Genomic DNA, 17,924 nt, shown 5'->3' with positions numbered 1-17,924 from the left:
ATGTTACTAAATTCTGTCTTGAAAATAAGATACAGTGTTTGAGGGCAGAATAGGATTGTTAGGATAAAAGGCAAATGTTTTTAGCCTCACTGCTTTAGTCACTGGACCAGTGTCAGCCTCTGGGTGTCAGATTGGTTCTGACTTTTGAGTACCGAGATCTGTCTAGTCAGTGTGGAGGAGAATTGTGATTTGAATATCCTTCAGCTAGTCCACAGAATTAAGGGGTGAAATGAAAGTAGGTCAGCACATTAATATAAATGATTAATTACAATCTTTCTACCTGTTCTGTTTATGCTGCATGTGTGCATGAGACAAAGATTAGTGATCACGTTCTCAGTCATGTTCTCCATGTAGTGTTGTGGCAAAGCACAAGTGCTAGTGTGAAATGCTTGAAAGAAAAAGTTATTCTCTCGTGGGAGAACATAAAGGATTCATTTCTCTCCTACCCTCAACTCCATCAAAATAAGTCCTTTCAGAGGAAAAGCTTTTTAGTAATCATTTCTTGTGGATTTTTCTTTAGTTACATATTTTACTAACCAGATATTATAGATGATGAAAACTACACATGAAAATATGTGGTTGATCTGTGATATAGTTATATGGCCTTTCTTTAGGAATTAGGTTCATTTTCCTCTTTAAAAAAACCTCAGCATCTTTTTATATTTAGAAAGGATTTAAGCAAAGTATTGTGAGAGGAGAAAAGATCTGGGACTAACAGTATGAGAACAAGTAAATGGGAAGAATTTACTACACAGTAAGAAGGAAGCTTAAGTATGCTGGGCAGGGATTATTTCAAGTGTGCATTTAAAAATGCTATATATAAAAATCACAAATTTCTGAGGAACAACATATCCTAAAAGATGACCTTTCACAATCCTGATTTAGTTTTATAAATGATGCACAAACTTCCAGAAAACATTCATAGAGTCAACAATGTATTTCATTATACATCTTAGATTTATACATTTCATATATGCTTTTAAAGCTTCAATTAACAGTTCAATACAAAATTAAAAAATATATATATGCAGCAGTGGTTCTCAGGCACAGAATTTAGGAGATTGGAGCAAGTCTCTTCCCTAGCATACAGTGAATATTATGAACCATGAGAGTGGAATGTTTCCTTCTGACATAGCTGCCTTTTCGATTGAATTATTACAGTGAACAGCTTTATAGGTATGATATTGCTAATCGGAAACAATGAGATTTAAAGTTGATAACCTGTATTTTCGTGAAGTCTTTTAAGACCTAAATTATTACTTTTCTCCAATAGAACTCCAAGATCACCCAATGAAAATAATATTGTCCATAAAATATCTGGAGCATCTGCCTAAGAACCACTGCCCAGGGTTATTCAATATCTTCAGGCCTCACAGGATGAGGTAATGGTATGATGGATTTCTTCTCTGTGTCCCTGGAAAGTGCCTTCCTCATATCTGTAAGGAAGCAAAGTTTAAATGTAAGCAACCAAATATCAAAATATTTTATGTCCAATTTAAAGTGTATAGGAAAGGTTCCCAGAAGAGGTTTTGGTTTTGTCCTCTACCCCCACTTCCACCAGACTCTAAGCGAGATGTATTTATAAATGAGTCTCCCGATTGCCAAGTATACCAGATGCTAACGAAACCCCACCCAAGATTCAGCTTATAAGACAAATGTTGTTTCTCATTAATAAGATAACATGCCTGTAACATAGTAAAACAATAATTTATAAAAACTAACCATTGGTTTAGTTAATAGATAAGTTAATTACTAATAGGTTCATAAAGGGAGTTAAAGGAGATTTAAATATTAAGGTCAAATATGATTCTTTTAAATTTATTACAATATTTAAATACTTCAATCTGTAGAATGATTGTAACTGTTTCAGCTTCCTCTTTGGGGATACTGCCACAGAAGGGAGCTTACCATAAGCATCCTCATCAGGCTCCCCATTGCTGGCTGAATAGTATTCTATGACCGTCCTGTATACGCTGTAGCCCAACTGCTTGTACATGTTGACTGCAACTTGGTTAGATACTCTTACAAAGAGATCAACAAAAAATCCACCCTTTCTTTAAAAAAAGAAGGAAAAATGTTAGAATGTGAGAAACACAAGAAAGTAATAGATACATATTTTTAAAAACAACACTTGTTCTTAGTTTGCTTTGACTACTAATAGTATGATAGGAATAGGACCTTGTAGCTTTACACGATAGCAATTTTTATTACTTAGGATTTATGACAATTATTTCACAGTACGAAAAGATGACTTTGTGTTTGCATGCCAGTATCAGTATTTCAAAAGCTACAATACATGTTTTCTTAAAAGATAAACTCAAAAAAGCTTTTTTTTTTTTTTAACAATACTGCTACCTGGCTTAAATTCCTGAATTCCTATGTATTTTATATCATAGTAATTGATATGCTCATTTTATATATTAGTCATAGCATAGGATTTTTTTACCCACATGTTACAAATGGGAGATTATGAAGCAAGCACCCATGTGGCAATGACCCAACTACAGGACAAGGGTCCCCCTGAAGCCCTCAGGTCAGTAGCGTCCCCTCATTCACCCAGTGGCCTCCATGTCTTGACTCTTGTGACTAGATTATCTCCTTGCTTTCTGCTATAGATATCATAGTTTCTCCTATTTATGAACTTTAAGTGGAATCATACTTTCTATATTCTGTGATTTGCCTCTCTCAATCAGTATTGTGAGAGTCAGCCTTACGTGGTGGGATCTTGTTCATCTTTACTTTGTTTAGCATTTTTTTTTGCATGAATATACCACAAGTCATCCATGGTCCTACTGATAAATATCTCCAGTTTTTACTATTACAAACTATGCTGCTATGAATACTCTTCTTGAGTGTCTCATGGCACAGTATCTAAGGTCTAGCTATGAGTGTCACTGCTGTGTCATAAGAGTATGCACATCTTCAGCTTTATCAGTTAATGCTATTTTCCAACAGGCTTGTACAAAACTTACACTCTGAGAGAAGTGGTTAAGACTCCATTTCCACAGTAGCAATGCTTGGTGCATCAGGCATTTTTATTTTTGACAATCTTACAGCGTAATGGTATCTCATTGTGAGTTCAATTTGTATTTCTGATTACTAACAAGGCTGAATATATTTTTGTTTATTGGCCACTTAGATTTCTTTCAGTACAGTATTTATTAATAAATCTTTCACACAGTTTTTCCCCCTATCTGGAGTTCTCTGTGTATTCTGGATGTTTAATATTGTGTAATGTTTTTGCAAATTTCTTCTTCCAGTTTGTAGTTTCTCTTGTCATTGTCCTTATATTATCTTGTGATGAACAAAGTTACTACAGTGAAGTTGAATACATGAACCTTTCCTTTATAGTTAGCACTTTTTATGGCTTAGTAAGTTCTTTTCTACTCTGAGGTCATGGAGACGCTCTCCTGGTATTATACTCAAAGGACTTTTTAGTTTTGCTTTTCACATACAGGTTTTTAGTAAATCTGTAATTGAGTTGTGTATCGTAAGGTAGTAATGTGGGAAAATTTTTTCCCACATGGATATCCAATTGTCCCACCACCTTAACTAAAAAGTCTATCTTTACACCATTGATCTGCAGTGCTTACTCTGAGGTATGTTAAAATCCATGTATTCTTGGGTGTTTCTCAGATTCTGTTTCACTAGTCTAGACAACTACTCCAGCACTAATACGCGGTCTTACTCACTACAGTCTGATATCTGGAGGGGCAAATCCACCCATTTTTGTTATTGTTCGAGAATATCTTGTCTCTTTTTTGCTCTTTCCATTCCCCTATATGTTTCAAAATCAGCGTAACAAGTCCCACAAAAAATGCTTGGGGTTTTGACTGCAATTACATTGGATCTGTGGTCAACTACCAGTTTTACAATGTTCTCGAAACAATGGAGATATTCACTTAGCTGGACCACTTTAATGACCCTCAATAAAATTTTATAAATGTCAAAGAGGTCTTACACAGGTTTTATTAGAGTCTTCTTAAGCACTTAATGTTTTTTCTAAATTTTACTGTTTGTATATAGAAATACAATTGATTTTTATACTTTTGGATTTTCTATTTGTACAATCATAATCTGTGCAAATTAATAGTTTTGTTTCCTCTCAATCCTCATACCTTTTATTTTTCTTGCTTTCCTGTGCTGTATAGGATTTCTAATAAATTACTGAAGAGAGGCTCATGTAAACATCCTTGCTTTGTCCCTAATTTCAAAGGGAAAGCATTCAGTGCATCACCACTAAATATATTTACTGAAGGTTTTTTATATTTTTTCAGGTTTAGGAAGTTCTCCTTGCTAACAGTTTCTATTAAGAATGAATATTGGATTTTATCAAATTTACTCAATAACAATTGTTCTTCTTTAGTCTAAAGTTAAAACAAAAACTTGTTCCTGATGTATCATCCTCCTTATGTATTGCTGAAATCATTTTGCTCATGATTATTCTGGGATTTTGCATCTAACAACTCAGATTTTTCCTATCTCGTATTTTTTTATAGGTATTGTTATCAACGTTATCCTTGCCTTCAAACATAAGTTGAGGAATGTTCCTTCTTTTTGTGTAAAAGTGACCTTAACAGTCCTTATGTCTTAAACGTTTGGTAAAATTCACCAGAGAAAGCATAGTTTTCTTTGTGGGAAGTTAAGGCAGGGATTGGCTTGCAACCTGTTTTGGTACTGCCCTCAAACTAAGAATGGTTTTTGCAATTTTGAAGACTTATGAAAAAAAAGCATCAGAATATGCAACAGAGACCTTCGGCGGCTTGTAAAACCTAAGTATTTACTATCTGATCCAGAAAAAATTTGCTGACCCTTGTTCTATACTCTTAACCAATTTCTGTCTCATTGTTTTATCAATTAGAAAGAAGCATGTTCAGATCTCCCATTATAATGATTTGTCTATTTCTTGTAGTTTTGACAACTTCTGCATTTTTACTTTGAATCTATGTCACTGGGTACGTAAAATTTTTAATTGTTACAGATGGATAAATTTTCTTTATTTCAAAATATTACAAGGGTACACAAATGTTTTTGGTTACATGTATTGATTTGTTATGCTTAGGTCAGGGTTATAAGTGTACCCATCCACCCAGATAGTGTTCATTGTACCTCGTAGGTAGGTTTTCACCCATTCCCCCCTCTCCCCTTATCTCACTTGATCTTCACTGAGTTTTATTTCCCTCTGTGCACATGTGTGCTCATTGGTTAGTTCCAGTTTAATAGAGAGCACATGTGGTGTTTGCTTTTCTATTCTTTAGATACTTCACTTATGATAATGGTCTCCAGTTCCATCCAAATTGTTACAGAAGGACTTAATTTATCCCTCTTCGTGGCTGAATAGTATTCCAAAGTATACATATGGAATAAATTTATCAATATGCAGTGATCCTCTTTTACTCTGATAATTATTCAACTATAATGTAACTATTATTAATATAAATACCCTACTTTTTGGTTAGAGTTTGCATGGTAATTTAAAAATTGTCTTTACTTTCAGTCTTTTATGTATTTTTAATCTTTACACGTTTCCTATAAATATTTATAAAATATGGTTCTGAAAGTCTTTATCTTTTAACCAGAATCATTAATCCATTAATATTTATTGTTGTAATCACTGACAATATTTGGATTTATAACTACCATCTTATTTCAGGTGTTTTGTTTTGCCAGTTTAATTTCCCTTTTCTCTTCTTTGGGATTGATTTCATTATCTGACTTTTTTTTTCCTCCTCTACTTGTTTGGAAATTATAGACTGTTTCTATTTTTAATGTTCACATTTAAAAATACATGTATATAATCACGTGTATATGTATGTATGTATATATGTATACACATATCCATATAAATAATAAAGATTACTTAAATCTTGGCAACTATTCTAAAATAATGAAGGTTTAGAAACTGAAAGGGAGGGAACTTAGTGGTTTTCTACTTAAAAAGATAGAGGAAGCTATCCTATAAATACATTAAATCATATACACAAGGTCATAGCTCGTTAGAACCCACTTCGTAACTCCGTGTGCACTGTACAATAATGCCAAATACTTTTTTCCAACAAGGTTTGTCACTAACAAATGTGTGTAAACTATAATCTTGCTAAAAATTTTCTTCCCTTCCGTGTTCAGTCTAGGGAAAACTTTAAAAAATCTTCAAAACTAGAGCTGACTTATTTTTCAGCTAATACAATCTCCTCTCTTCTAACTTGACTAAGACCATTTGTCAAACCACAGTTACTTCTTTAAAACTTGCCTTTATTAAATCTAATAATTACGTGAAAATTAAGCCTCAAGAGCCCTTCTCAACAACTATTCTCTTTCCTACCGCACTTTTTGGCATTTATAGTGGAGAAAGAAATGGCAGCTTGACAAATGGTCCCACTTATACACACATCTCTTATCTCTTCTAGAATAGGAGATGGAAACGAGCTTTCTCTTTTAATTATTGTATTACTTTTATCTCACATGAGGGTGTTTGATACATACAAGTCTTTTTTTTTAAATGCCATAATCTTGGCAGTTCCCAGACTGTGCACTGAGGTGCTCCAAACTCATGAAGGTACCATGGGATATTTCAAATGTTTGGGGGAAACACAGCAACAACTTACATGACAGATATTGGCAAACTACTAGTTTGAAGTAGTTCACAAATTCAACATTAGATCATGCTACATTCCTTTTAATACATATTTTTATGAAGCTGGGATTCTGGCAGTTGCTGTGATTAAGAAAAACAGCAGTACCACAAGAAAATCAATGTGAAATAGGAATGCAGGTGGTTGTGGTGAATCTGTCTCCAAGATCTGAGAAGTCATTCAGTGCCCAACATGTACACACATCTTATTAGTAGGTAACCACAGTTATTTGAGAATTAAATAAAAATATTTTTTCCTTCAATTTATTCATTTTTTTCTAAATGGCTATTAGCTGTTAGGCTAGAAATACTTATTAAGCAGTTAGAACACAACTACTTAAGACTGAACTATTTTCTTTTGGCCTAGGAGCACTGAAAAATTTACTTAGATGCTGAGGGCAGTGTTAACAGAGAAGTTGGACATGTATACCATGACAAGAACACTAAAAGAAACCTTAGGAGCCGGTCTTTGAGTCCACCAATTACCCAGCTTATAGGCCTATGGCAGGTCTCTCTAACACTTTGCCTTAAATTTTCCTCAATGGCAAAAAGAAACAATACTACTCTATCACAGGATTATTGTAAGGACTACTGGAGACTGAAAATGAAATTCCTGTAAACTAAAGCATGATAGTTATTCAGCCCGAAGAGGGAAAAAAATCTTATACGCCAGAGAAAAATGAAATGTTTGGGGTACATAAATCACCAAGTGTACTTGAAAAACAGGAGCTCACCTTTCTGAAATTTCCTCTAATAACTCCATAAGTTTAGCAGCCAAACCAAGGCGTCGAAATTCTGGGGCAACAGACAGAGCCGTGACGTGCCCATGCCACTCTTCTCTAGCTACTGAGCCTTCTGCTTTACCCATAACTGGCAACAAAAACAAATCACATTCAGTAAACACACTGATTTACACATAAAGAATTACTGTTTGGTACATTTTTATTATAAAGGAAACTAATGACAAAGTTTTAATTTTTAATGAGGTAATCCAGCTAATGATCAGTGCTTTTATTTGAAATTCACTTATAAATGTAATGCAACATGCAGTTCTAAAATCAGAATTAGAAATAGTGAAAAAAAAAGAAAAAAAGAATGACATACTAAAAACACAACTAATTTTGAACAAAGAACCAGGGTATGTCCTTTTTCAAATATCTACATTTCATGTGGGAATATATATATGTGTGGGTATATGTGTACATAGACAATTCACAGCTCAAATTTTTGTTAGTAATGCTACTTATTCAATGATGATGCTATGGCCCCTGCATTATGTGCCAAATAAACCATGTAGAAATTTAACATAGAATGAAAGATCTAAGAAGACTGAGACCACATCTGTCTGGTTCACTGCTGTATCCCCTGGACCTCGTACAATGCCTAAAACATAGCAGAGATCAGTAAGTTGTTCAATGGTTGCAATAAGATAACAGGCATCATGATTATATCCCAATTCTGCAGTCTAGAACAATCATGTTGAAACCTAATTAAAATCTTAACTACCCCGCAAAACACTAGTGGGATTATACTTACTATAACCCATCAATTCTCCACCAGGTGCCTCTGCAACAATGAAATACTCCGGCCAGTGGGCGAGGTACTGTAAGTAAAAAGGAATCCCATACTATAGTCCTGTTAAGGAGTGTGAAAAGTAACAGATAGTAAAATGTTCTTCATTAAAGAGATATTTTGAAAAAAGTTTCCTTTAAAAAGTATATTGTTGGCCGGCCGCGGTGGCTCACGCCTGTAATCCTAGCACTCTGGGAGGCCGAGGCGGGTGGATCGCTGGAGGTCAGGAGTTCGAGACCAGCCTGAGCAAGAGCGAGACCCCGTCTCTACTAAAAATAGAAAGAAATTATATGGACAACTAAAATATATATATACAAAAAATTAGCCGGGCATGGTGGCACATGCCTGTAGTCCCAGCTACTCGGGAGGCTGAGGCAGTAGGGTCACTTAAGCTCAGGAGTTTGAGGTTGCTGTGAGCTAGGCTGACGCCACGGCACTCACTCTAGCCCGGGCAACAGAGTGAGACTCTGTCTCAAAAAAAAAAAATTAAAAAAAAAAAAAAAAGTATATTGTTACTTTAGCCCCAGTTCTAAGTGTGATTTCTATAATCATACCATTACTTGAAATATTAACATTTAGGTTGGCACTGATTTTTAACAGAACTGCCTGGACACATAACCTCAGATGTGGACTGGAGTCAGCACCATATAATGGAAAGCAGAGAATCAGGACTCCGAAGTTCTATAATCTATTTCTCTACTGTATCTAAATCTTTACGTTTATCATACTTGCTATTCTTACTTGTTCACTGTCTACCTCCCCTTAGACGATGAATGTCACGTTCGCTCTATCCCTGGTGTTGGCACATAGTGGATGCTCAATACATTATGCTTCCATAATTGCACTGGAAAATTAATGGCTAGTTCAATATACTTTCACTTCAGCTATGAGACTGTGAAACTAATTTTATAACTAGTTTAAATTTATTACTAATTTTATAACTTAAGTCCTTCCAGGGGTAACTTAACTATCCAGTTTTTTCCCTCCACTGATTCAAATTCTCCATTTCTTTTATATAATGCAGATAAAAGCTGACTTAATAAGGAATCAAGTATGTTAACAGTAAATACCTGAGTAATTTACTCATTACTTAACTCTTCAACTGTGGGATGTCCTCACTGACATGTATTCGTTCCTATATTTCTTCTTAGAGTAAGCTTTTTGATGCAATTTTGACAGGACACCATCAATCATATATTTTTAAAAAGAGTTCCTGGGAAACCTATTCAGTGTTAAATTCTTCAAAATGTCTTCTGAAGAACAGTCATTATTTTGAGTACTCCTCAAACACAACCCTTAACATGGCAAGCCAGCCAGTCTTCCTGCCAGCCTGCCAGTGATGCACACCAGAACTCTCTCCCCTCTGGCTAATGGAGGAGCCCCAGACAGTCCTCCCCACCTCCCATCAACCTTTAGGACCTAACAGGTTATTTTCAAATATGGACTCCTCTGGATTATGGGACTTTTACTGTAAATTTTAAATGTCACTGGAAGCACACCATATATAATAAGTTGATTTGCATTCTCATATTTCCCCTTACTATACAGCAAAGATTTTTCTGTGTCATTCAAAATTCTTAAAAAACCTTTGACTTTTTAAAAATGATGTTTTTAGTCATAATTCTTAAAATATAAATAAAAACTTTAGAGATTCTTTTCCTTTTTCAATTCAATTTTGTTTCTGATATGTAGTTCCTCTTGGTGCCTACATGTGTAATTTTTACTGCTGTATAGTATTTCCTTGTGGGAAGAAACAACTTGAATATCCTGTCTCCTGACACTGAACATCTGGGTCATTTCCAATTTCTAAAAAAACTTCTAAAATTCTTTATGAATATAGCTTAGTTTACTTTCCCATTTCCTTATTGTTGTGTGTTTGTTATTCCAGGTTTTTAATATTATCATTCTTCTGCAGTAAATAAATTTTATAATTATGTGACTCAGGGGTTAGCAAACTTTTTCTATAAAAGGCCAGACAGTAAATATCCTAGGCTTTGTGGATTACATAGTCTCTGTTGCAACTATTCAAACTGTGAAAGCCACGGACAAAATGTAAATTAATCATCACAGTGGTATCCCAATAAAATGTTATTTACAAAAACTGACAGTGGGCCAGATTTGGCCCACAGGCCTTAGCTTACCAACCCCTGACGTGCACTGCCTCTATTTCTCACTATTTTCAGCTTTGAGGAAATGGGATTACTAAGTATTACATTTCCAAAGTGCCTTCCAGAAAGACTGTAGCAGTTTATACTGTCACTAGCAATTCGTAAGAATGCTCCTCTCCCTTCACCATTGAGTTTTATCATTTTTTAAAATCCTAGATGATCTGATACATAAAATATGGCACCACATTTTTTTTTTTTTTTGAGACAAAGTCTCGCTTTGTTGCCCAGGATAGAGTGCTGTGGTGTCAGCCTAGCTCACAGCAACCTCAAACTCCTGGGCTCAAGTGATCCTGCCTCAGCCTCCCAAGTAGCTGACACTACAGGTACTCACCACGATGCCCGGCTAATTTTTTTACTTTTAGTAGAGATGGGAGTCTTGCTCTTGCTCAGGCTAGTCTCAAACTCCTGAGCTCAACAGAGCCACCCGCCTCTGCCTCCCAGAGTGCTAGGATTACAGGTGTGAGCCACCTCGCCCGGCCCACATTTTGGTTTTAATTCACATGTCTTTGGTGATACTGGACTCTTAATATGTTCAGTAGCTTCCTATATGCCCTCTTTTGATAAATTATCAGTTAATAGAACCCTCTTATCCACCTGCAATAGACATGGAGCATAACCCAGAAATCAAACTTTGTGTTTTAAGCTACTGAAGATATGGGGGTTACTGTCTGTTACAAAAGCATAACCCAGAGTACCCTAACACTACGCATCTTTGCCAATTTTTCTATTGGCAGCATAATAGAGATTGACGATTGTTGCCCAAAATCCTTTATTCATTTTAATAACAAGTCCTGATTTAAAGCTGGGCACATTTCTGGACTCTAGATAGGACTAGGTAAGTGGGGACATGAGATAGGTGTAGGTCAGTGAGACACAGGAGAGCTGTGGTACTTCCCAAAGGTACTCTTAAAAGGGAAGGACATTGTGACCTTTCCCTCTTTTGATTCTGGCAGCCACGTGGAACAGGAAGACTAAAGGCACCCTGGGAATGGTAGAGTGATTAAACTGCAAAGAGCACAGTCACTGGTGACTTCATGGAACCATGGCTTGTCGTGGACTGCTCATCTCCAGACTTTGTTCATATCACAGAGAAATGAGCCACCTTGCTGAAGTCACTGTGCTTTCTATTGTACACAGCCATGCTTACTACTGAGGGCCAGTGGGCAGGGGAGCTGTAATGTTACAGGTTTATATGAGGTCATTATGTTAACAGTTTGTCAGGCAAATATAAGACAACTCTTATTCTCAGTTTTTTTTTAATTGCTTTCAGTGTTGTTTGTTATTTCCTGACCTACAAGTTTTTAAGTTTGCAGTACTCATGTCTATTTTTCCCTTTTGTTTCTCCATTTTCTTTACTCTTAGTAAATCTTCTTTCAACTTTTTTAAAAAAGGATACAGTTTCTGTCAGTGGATCCAAGTTACTGAAAGAAACGAGAAATGTCAGTAGTGAGCAATGTTTACAAAAACCTAAAACTAAAAATAATATGCCACAAGGAAAACAACATGCCTAATCAACAACTTTAAAACCAACTTTAAGGCAAAAGAAAATGGTTTAAACTATTTAATGGCCACAATAAGCTGTCACAGCGACTATAAAGGTATTTATACATTTTCATTTAACTGCTGCTTCATGAAATAAAGTTAATAAATCTACATCAGTTAACTGCAGTTTCTAAATTACAATAAATTGTTAATGAAACTGGGGACCAACAAGGCACACAGAAAGGTCAAACTCACCTGCTGCAGCATCTAACCCCAAGGATCCTCCCTCTGTCTCTGGGTCTTCCCTGACAATTTCTCCTTTATTCTGCTCGCTGCATGTGAGCACTCCCGCCACTTGGCCACTTGGTTTTTGCTTCCCACTCCTCTTCTACATTCCCACCTCTCCTTCCCCACCACCCTATTCCTACACTTTCAATTATGTGTTCTCAGAGGATGCCTCCCAGCCTGGCTCTGGTGCCATGGGTGCCTCACCAGCACATCCCGTCACAACATTCCTAAATCTGCATCCTGAAAAACCATCTCCTCCATCCCCAAATAGCTCTGTCTCCTCACTTTACTATTCAATTAGTGGAGCCACTAGTTTGCCAGGCTCAAAACCAGCTACTTTCAACTGTTCCTCTTCTCATTTCCAGTCAAAGTCGTCTTTGAGACCCTGCCAGACAGCCATACTACATTTCTGTAGTCCAGCAGTTCTGAGAATTTTGTTTTCAGAATCTGTTTACACTGGGGAGCAGGGGGTGTAGACTGCCAAAGAAATTTTGTTTATGTGGGTTATAGCTTCTGATACTTAATTTTTTTAAATACCTATTCATTTAAAATTCAATTACACGGTAACATGAATAACTTTACAAAAAAAACTGTATTTCCAAAAACAAAACAAAAAAAAAAATCAGTGACAACAATGGCATTGTTTTAACAATCTGGCAATGTCTTGCTTAAAAGACAAGTGGACTCTTAAGCATTTGTTATGCTTGCTGTTGAAAGATCACACATCCGGAAAACTCCATCGTATAGTTACAAGAACGTGAGAGTGAAAAAGGCAAAAAAAGTCTTAGTATTATCATGAAAACAATTATGACCTTGCAGAATTCCCAAAACAATCTTGGGAACCCCCCAACCGACCCATACCTGGAGAATCATGGCTCCCATACAGTGGGGAGACTCACTCTCCCGCATTTCTCAATGACTGCTCCATCTCCTCTAGCTTTGCCTCCACTTCCCAATAGGCCACTCCTTCTCTATCTCACCTGCTTCCCTATTTTATCACAAAGAAAATTTAACAGAAGAAAGCTTCACCAAAGTTCCACCACTGAACTACCCACTACAAGCATCTGTATGTACCCATATGGTACTGCTACTTCTGTCACTAGGCAGAGTGCTGGTGAGTAGATCCCACCCCTTCCCCCGACTCGGGACTGGCTCCTACAATTCTTTCTCTCCTGCATCTGCATCTTTAATTTCTGTCTCTTTCCTAGAAGACATGTACAAATATGATGTACCCTTAGCCATCAGCAGTTCTTGGCAAGTTCCCCACTCCCTCTGCCTGGAATGCTCTCTTCACTCAGCTTCTGAGACTTGCCATCAGGTTTCCTCCCGCCTCTCTGAGCTGCACACACTGGATGCCCTAGAGCACCATTCTGAAGACTCTTTTTTCTATCTACACTCACTCCATCACTGATGTCACCTACTCTCCTGGTCACCTGTCACCATCTATAGTGTTGACCCCCAAATTTCTATCTTTAGCTCAGACCCAATCTTGAGACCCCCATGCCCAGATGCCTATGTTACCTCCCCACCTGGGTTTCTCAGTGCACTAGGCAGAGAAGCCCAAGTCCTATGAAGGCCTCTCCAAGACCTAGCCCTTCTAACTCTCTGAAGTTGTCCCCTTACACCCCCGAATTCACTCTACTCCAGGCTCACTTGCCTCCTCTTCCTATTTGAAATGGGGTCTCCCTGCACGTACCTTTCCCTCTGCCTGGAAGCTCCCCCACCCGCAATATACTCCCTCACTTCCCCTAGTCCCTTCTTCAAAGACACCTTCCCTGAAGACCCTATCTAAAGCTGAATCCCCACCCACTTCCCATTCCCCTTCCCTACTTCTATTTTTTCCTTTGTACTGAGCACTAAGTTCTACATGTTGTATTTGTTTCCGCTTTAAAATGTAAGTTCCATAAAGACACTAATTTTTTGTTTTGTTTTTGTTCACTGCTGTGTCTCTAGTGCCGGCACATAGCAGGCACTCAAGTATTTTTCCAAGAATAAATATACTGTTTGTTAAATGAATTGCAATGTTCTACATCCATTGCTGCTTTCAATTCCTACTGCAACAAATCTGAGTGACTCTCAGAGTTTTCTGCCAAAACGCCCTAATCCAAGAAGCAAGAAAATAGGAGAAAATGGGGAGGAAGTTTGGGTTCCCCTATTGGCATATTCTGAAGAGGACTTAACAAGCCAGATGATTCTCTGAAATCTAATGTTTTATTGTAAGTGTTCATATGTATGTTCCTTCTATAAAATAGTGTCCCTTCCTAGCTCTTTAGTTAAAACTGATTCTCCAATTCCTTGTCTATTCTTGAACTTTCAAGGCACCCTGTTACTTCCCACACAAGCATTTGTCAAGTCATCATCTCTGGGCCATTGCCAAGGCCTTCTAAATGGCTCACCTGCCAGGTTTATCTCCTCTAATCACCTCACACTCCACAAAGCTCGGTAGTTGAGAGTTTAGCTTCCAGAGTAGTAGTTTTCAAACAGCTCAAATTCTCAAACAGAGAATTGTCGGGGACCAACTCTTTAAGAACCACTGCTCCAGAGCCAATCTTCTTGGATAGGAGTCCTTGCTCTACTCCCACCTCTGGGCTCCATCACCTGGGCAATTCACTTGAGCCTGCAAAACCTTAGTTTACTCATACATAAAATGGGGATGAAAGCACCTCACAGAATTGTGCGGATTAACTGGATTATTACATAGAACACTCACAACAATTAGAGTTTGACACAAGTCACCATAGCTATGCTGCTTTGACCCAGACAGGCCCAACAGAAAATTCTTCCTACAGGATCAAGTCTAAACCCCCTCAGTGACGAAGCCAGTGTCCAGACTTACCCGTTTCTCTCTGACTGCTCAGTGACAGAAAAGGACCACACTTCAGGTTTCCCCACCTTCAAACTGACTCCCTTCTCCAGAACTAACTGCCTCCTCACTAACATTTTACTCATCCTTCAGGGCTCACCCCCTCTTCTGCAATGTTCCTAGCCACTTCATTCCAAAGTTCTTTCCATCGCCTGCCACTTGAATCTGAACTACCTGATCACTAGTTTTCACATACTGCCCTGTTGTTTTTAACACAATGACCTGCACACTAGAAAAAAAAAATTTTTCTATTGGGCCATGGTGTTTTGTTACAAAAATAAAAACTCCGAGAACAAAAAGATCCTTTCTAATTTAATGAAAAATTTGTTATTTTTTATTGTTTTCTGTTCATGAGTTATATGCAGCTTGAAAGATAGTTCACTTGGCTCTCAAGGTAAACAGATGTGAGAGTTACGTATGCTTCATGAGGCCCCAGCCTCAAAACTCGAGTGAGTTAAATACAACTCACATGGCAGTTAATGTGTTAAAGGTGGATCTGAGATGACAGATGGATAGAGAAGTATGTGTTAAAGCCAATGTTCCAAAATGTTAACTGTGGTGTGTCTATAAAAGTTCACAGTAAAATTTTCCACTTTTATAAATGTTCAGCAATTTTCTTAAAACTATTTTCTTAAAAAAAAAAAAGGTACCTGCGAGTCACAGGTCTCTCCTTAACTCCGATCAAAAGAAACTGCACCAGGGCTCTGTGCACTATGGGAGCCTCACCCAGCATCTGCCCACTGCCCAGACTCCTCACAAAAGAAAAAAGTTGTCTACGCGAGGGTACGCAGCTGCGGTAACTAAACATACAAACACAAGTGGCGACTGAGACCGCATCTGCTGCGTGGGGACAAGGATCACAAAGTTACTTCGTTCAGATACAATTTAACCATCACCACCAGGTGGGCTTCACAGTGTACACGTTCCCCACAAACAGCTCCTGACTTCATTCCGACCCTCTCAACCACCCTCTGCGGCCGGTACTTCAGTGGTGCCCACGGCCCAGAAGAGTCACTGTCCGGTCACTGGCCGCGCAGTCGGGCGTCGAGCCCAGGCTGCAGGCTCAGGGCCACTCCCCACCCCCCGCCCCACCTCGCTCCATCACCCAACGCATCCCGACAGCGATCCTGAGAGGCGGCCTGAGCGCAGCCCCGGTACCCACGAGCACGCAGGGGCCAGGAATAAAGTTGAAGCACCTTGGCCAAGGTCACCAAGGCCGGCGCGCATCAACCCGGGCCCACCCGGCCTCGGACCCCGCGGCCCCGAGGGAGGCTGCCGTACTGGCCGCGGGCGTGGCTCCGGCGGGTTCAGGTGAGGGGGTCCGGCTGGCAGGGCGCAGCGGCGGACCGAGCTGGCAGGGGGAGCGGAGCCCGGCTAGGAACGGCTGGCTCTGGGCGAGCCTCACTTACATGTTGTTGAAGCGGAACAGGTCGTCACAGGTGAAGGCCCGAAGTGTGGTCATCTTGCCGCCGCCGCTCCCGAGGCCGGCTCGCCGCGACCCCGCGCCTGCGTTCGTCGGAAGTCACTCCGCGCCTGCGCCCGCTGGAAGTTACGCGAGAGAGGCGGCGAACTACTTCCGGGCCAAGAGTTGCTTGGCAACGACAGCACTGACGCAGCTCCCTCTGGCGGGCAGAGTCTGCAACTGCCACACCACTCCTGTAAGGTCTTTGGAGGCTCTTGGTGTGCAGAACCTCAAAATCCCTCCTGGGAAGTGCATGGAAAAGTAGGCAGTGGGGTCACCTAGGAAGAGGAAAAAGGTGCCAGGGATTAGGAATCCAACGCAGAAAACCGGAGTTCAGAACCACCTGGGTGCTGCATCGTAAATGAAGAAGGAACAGGTGGAGAAGAATGGGAGAATTCATGGTCCAGAGTGGCCTGTTCCAATGATGCGAGTCGCAGATGTGATCTTAAAATTTCAGTACCACGTCTAAAAACAAAAAGAAAGGTGTAAGTTATTTTAATAATATATTTTATTTTATCCACTATGCCCGAAATATTGTCATTTCAGTATCTAATCAATACAAAAATATATTAATGGAATCTCACATTCCTTTTTGCAAAGACTTTTAACTCTGGTGTGTATTTTACATTTGCAGCATATGTCAATCTGAGAGAGAGATTGTCATGGGAAATACTTGTTCTGTATTTATTTTTTATTTTTTTACCTCCACCCTCACTGTTATGAGAACTTGTTCTGTATTTAGGTGTCATAAAATGTATGGTAAAAAGCAGATTCATGTATCCAAGTGGTTCCAAATGTACCATGTTTTCAAATAACTAAATCGAACATCAGTGTTTAAATTTAAATTAGTAAAAATTAAAAATTCCATGCTTCAATCACACCAGCCACATTTCAAATCTCCCTAGCCCCATGGGTAGGGGCTATTGTGTTAGACAGCACAGGTCCAGAGGCTAAGAAATGAGCATAATCCACCTGATTTTGGAGGTTCTTTCACTCCTTTTCTGCACAATTACTGAAGTAGTCTTTAGGAACAAGTTGCAAAGGTCAAACCAACCCAAATAACTCATCAAGAAGAAGTCTCAGTTCCAAAGCACTCACATTCCTACCTTCCCTGGGGCCTAAGTTGCTCCACAGGGGCCTTCTTAGGAAACTCCTGCCTGGACAGGTAGCCGAGACATAGCAGGAAAAGGAGAGGAGCAGATGGTTGAGGAAGTAGGTAGGCCCAATAAAGAGGATCTCTCAAGGATCAAGCTCAGCTCCAGGCATTGTTTCCAAAACCTCAACAATATATGAGTGTAAATGTGGATATAATAGTACCTGGGAGTCACAGATTCATGTCCACAGTTACTACAAACGCCACAGGAGCCTGCTGCCAGGTATTTAAACAGGGAAGAATTTTACAGGCAATCTCATATCAGCAAAACCTTAAATTTCAATTAAATTAATATTACATTGCCA

At 38.8% G+C, this 17,924-nt stretch overlaps 1 protein-coding gene across 2 annotated transcripts; it reads right to left on the bottom strand.

Annotated features, from left to right (window-relative positions):
* Nucleotides 1–918: 918 nt before the first annotated feature.
* NAA20 (N-alpha-acetyltransferase 20, NatB catalytic subunit) lies at nucleotides 919–16,579 on the bottom strand. Of its 2 annotated transcripts, XM_069495417.1 has the most exons (6): nucleotides 16,414–16,524; nucleotides 11,768–11,792; nucleotides 8,168–8,258; nucleotides 7,366–7,501; nucleotides 1,909–2,054; nucleotides 919–1,436 (listed from the first exon to the last, which is right to left on the bottom strand). In XM_069495417.1, the coding sequence occupies exons 1-6, from the start codon at nucleotides 16,464–16,466 to the stop codon at nucleotides 1,351–1,353; spliced, it is 537 nt and encodes a 178-aa protein (XP_069351518.1). In that variant the 5' UTR covers nucleotides 16,467–16,524; the 3' UTR covers nucleotides 919–1,350. The 2 variants fall into 2 exon arrangements, with proteins under 2 accessions (XP_069351518.1, XP_069351520.1); XM_069495419.1 differs by lacking the exon at nucleotides 1,909–2,054 and having other exon boundaries at nucleotides 16,414–16,579.
* Nucleotides 16,580–17,924: the final 1,345 nt, after the last annotated feature.

The sequence above is a fragment of the Eulemur rufifrons genome, chromosome 20 (assembly GCF_041146395.1).
Source record: "Eulemur rufifrons isolate Redbay chromosome 20, OSU_ERuf_1, whole genome shotgun sequence".
In the NCBI taxonomy this organism is placed as follows: Eukaryota; Metazoa; Chordata; class Mammalia; order Primates; family Lemuridae; genus Eulemur; species Eulemur rufifrons.
The sequence above is the reverse complement of the archived record's forward strand: the minus strand, read 5'-3'. Positions and strand labels throughout refer to the sequence as shown.

Coding starts and splice junctions, on each gene's coding strand:
- NAA20 (XM_069495417.1), bottom strand. CDS start 16,466: ATGACCACACTTCGGGCCTTCACCTGTGACGACCTGTTCCGCTTCAAC. Junction 8,259..11,767: donor TGGATCCACTGACAGAAACT/GTATCCTTTTTT, acceptor ACAGGACTATAG/TATGGGATTCCTTTTTACTT. Junction 2,055..7,365: donor TTAGAGGAAATTTCAGAAAG/GTGAGCTCCTGT, acceptor CTTTTTTTAAAG/AAAGGGTGGATTTTTTGTTG.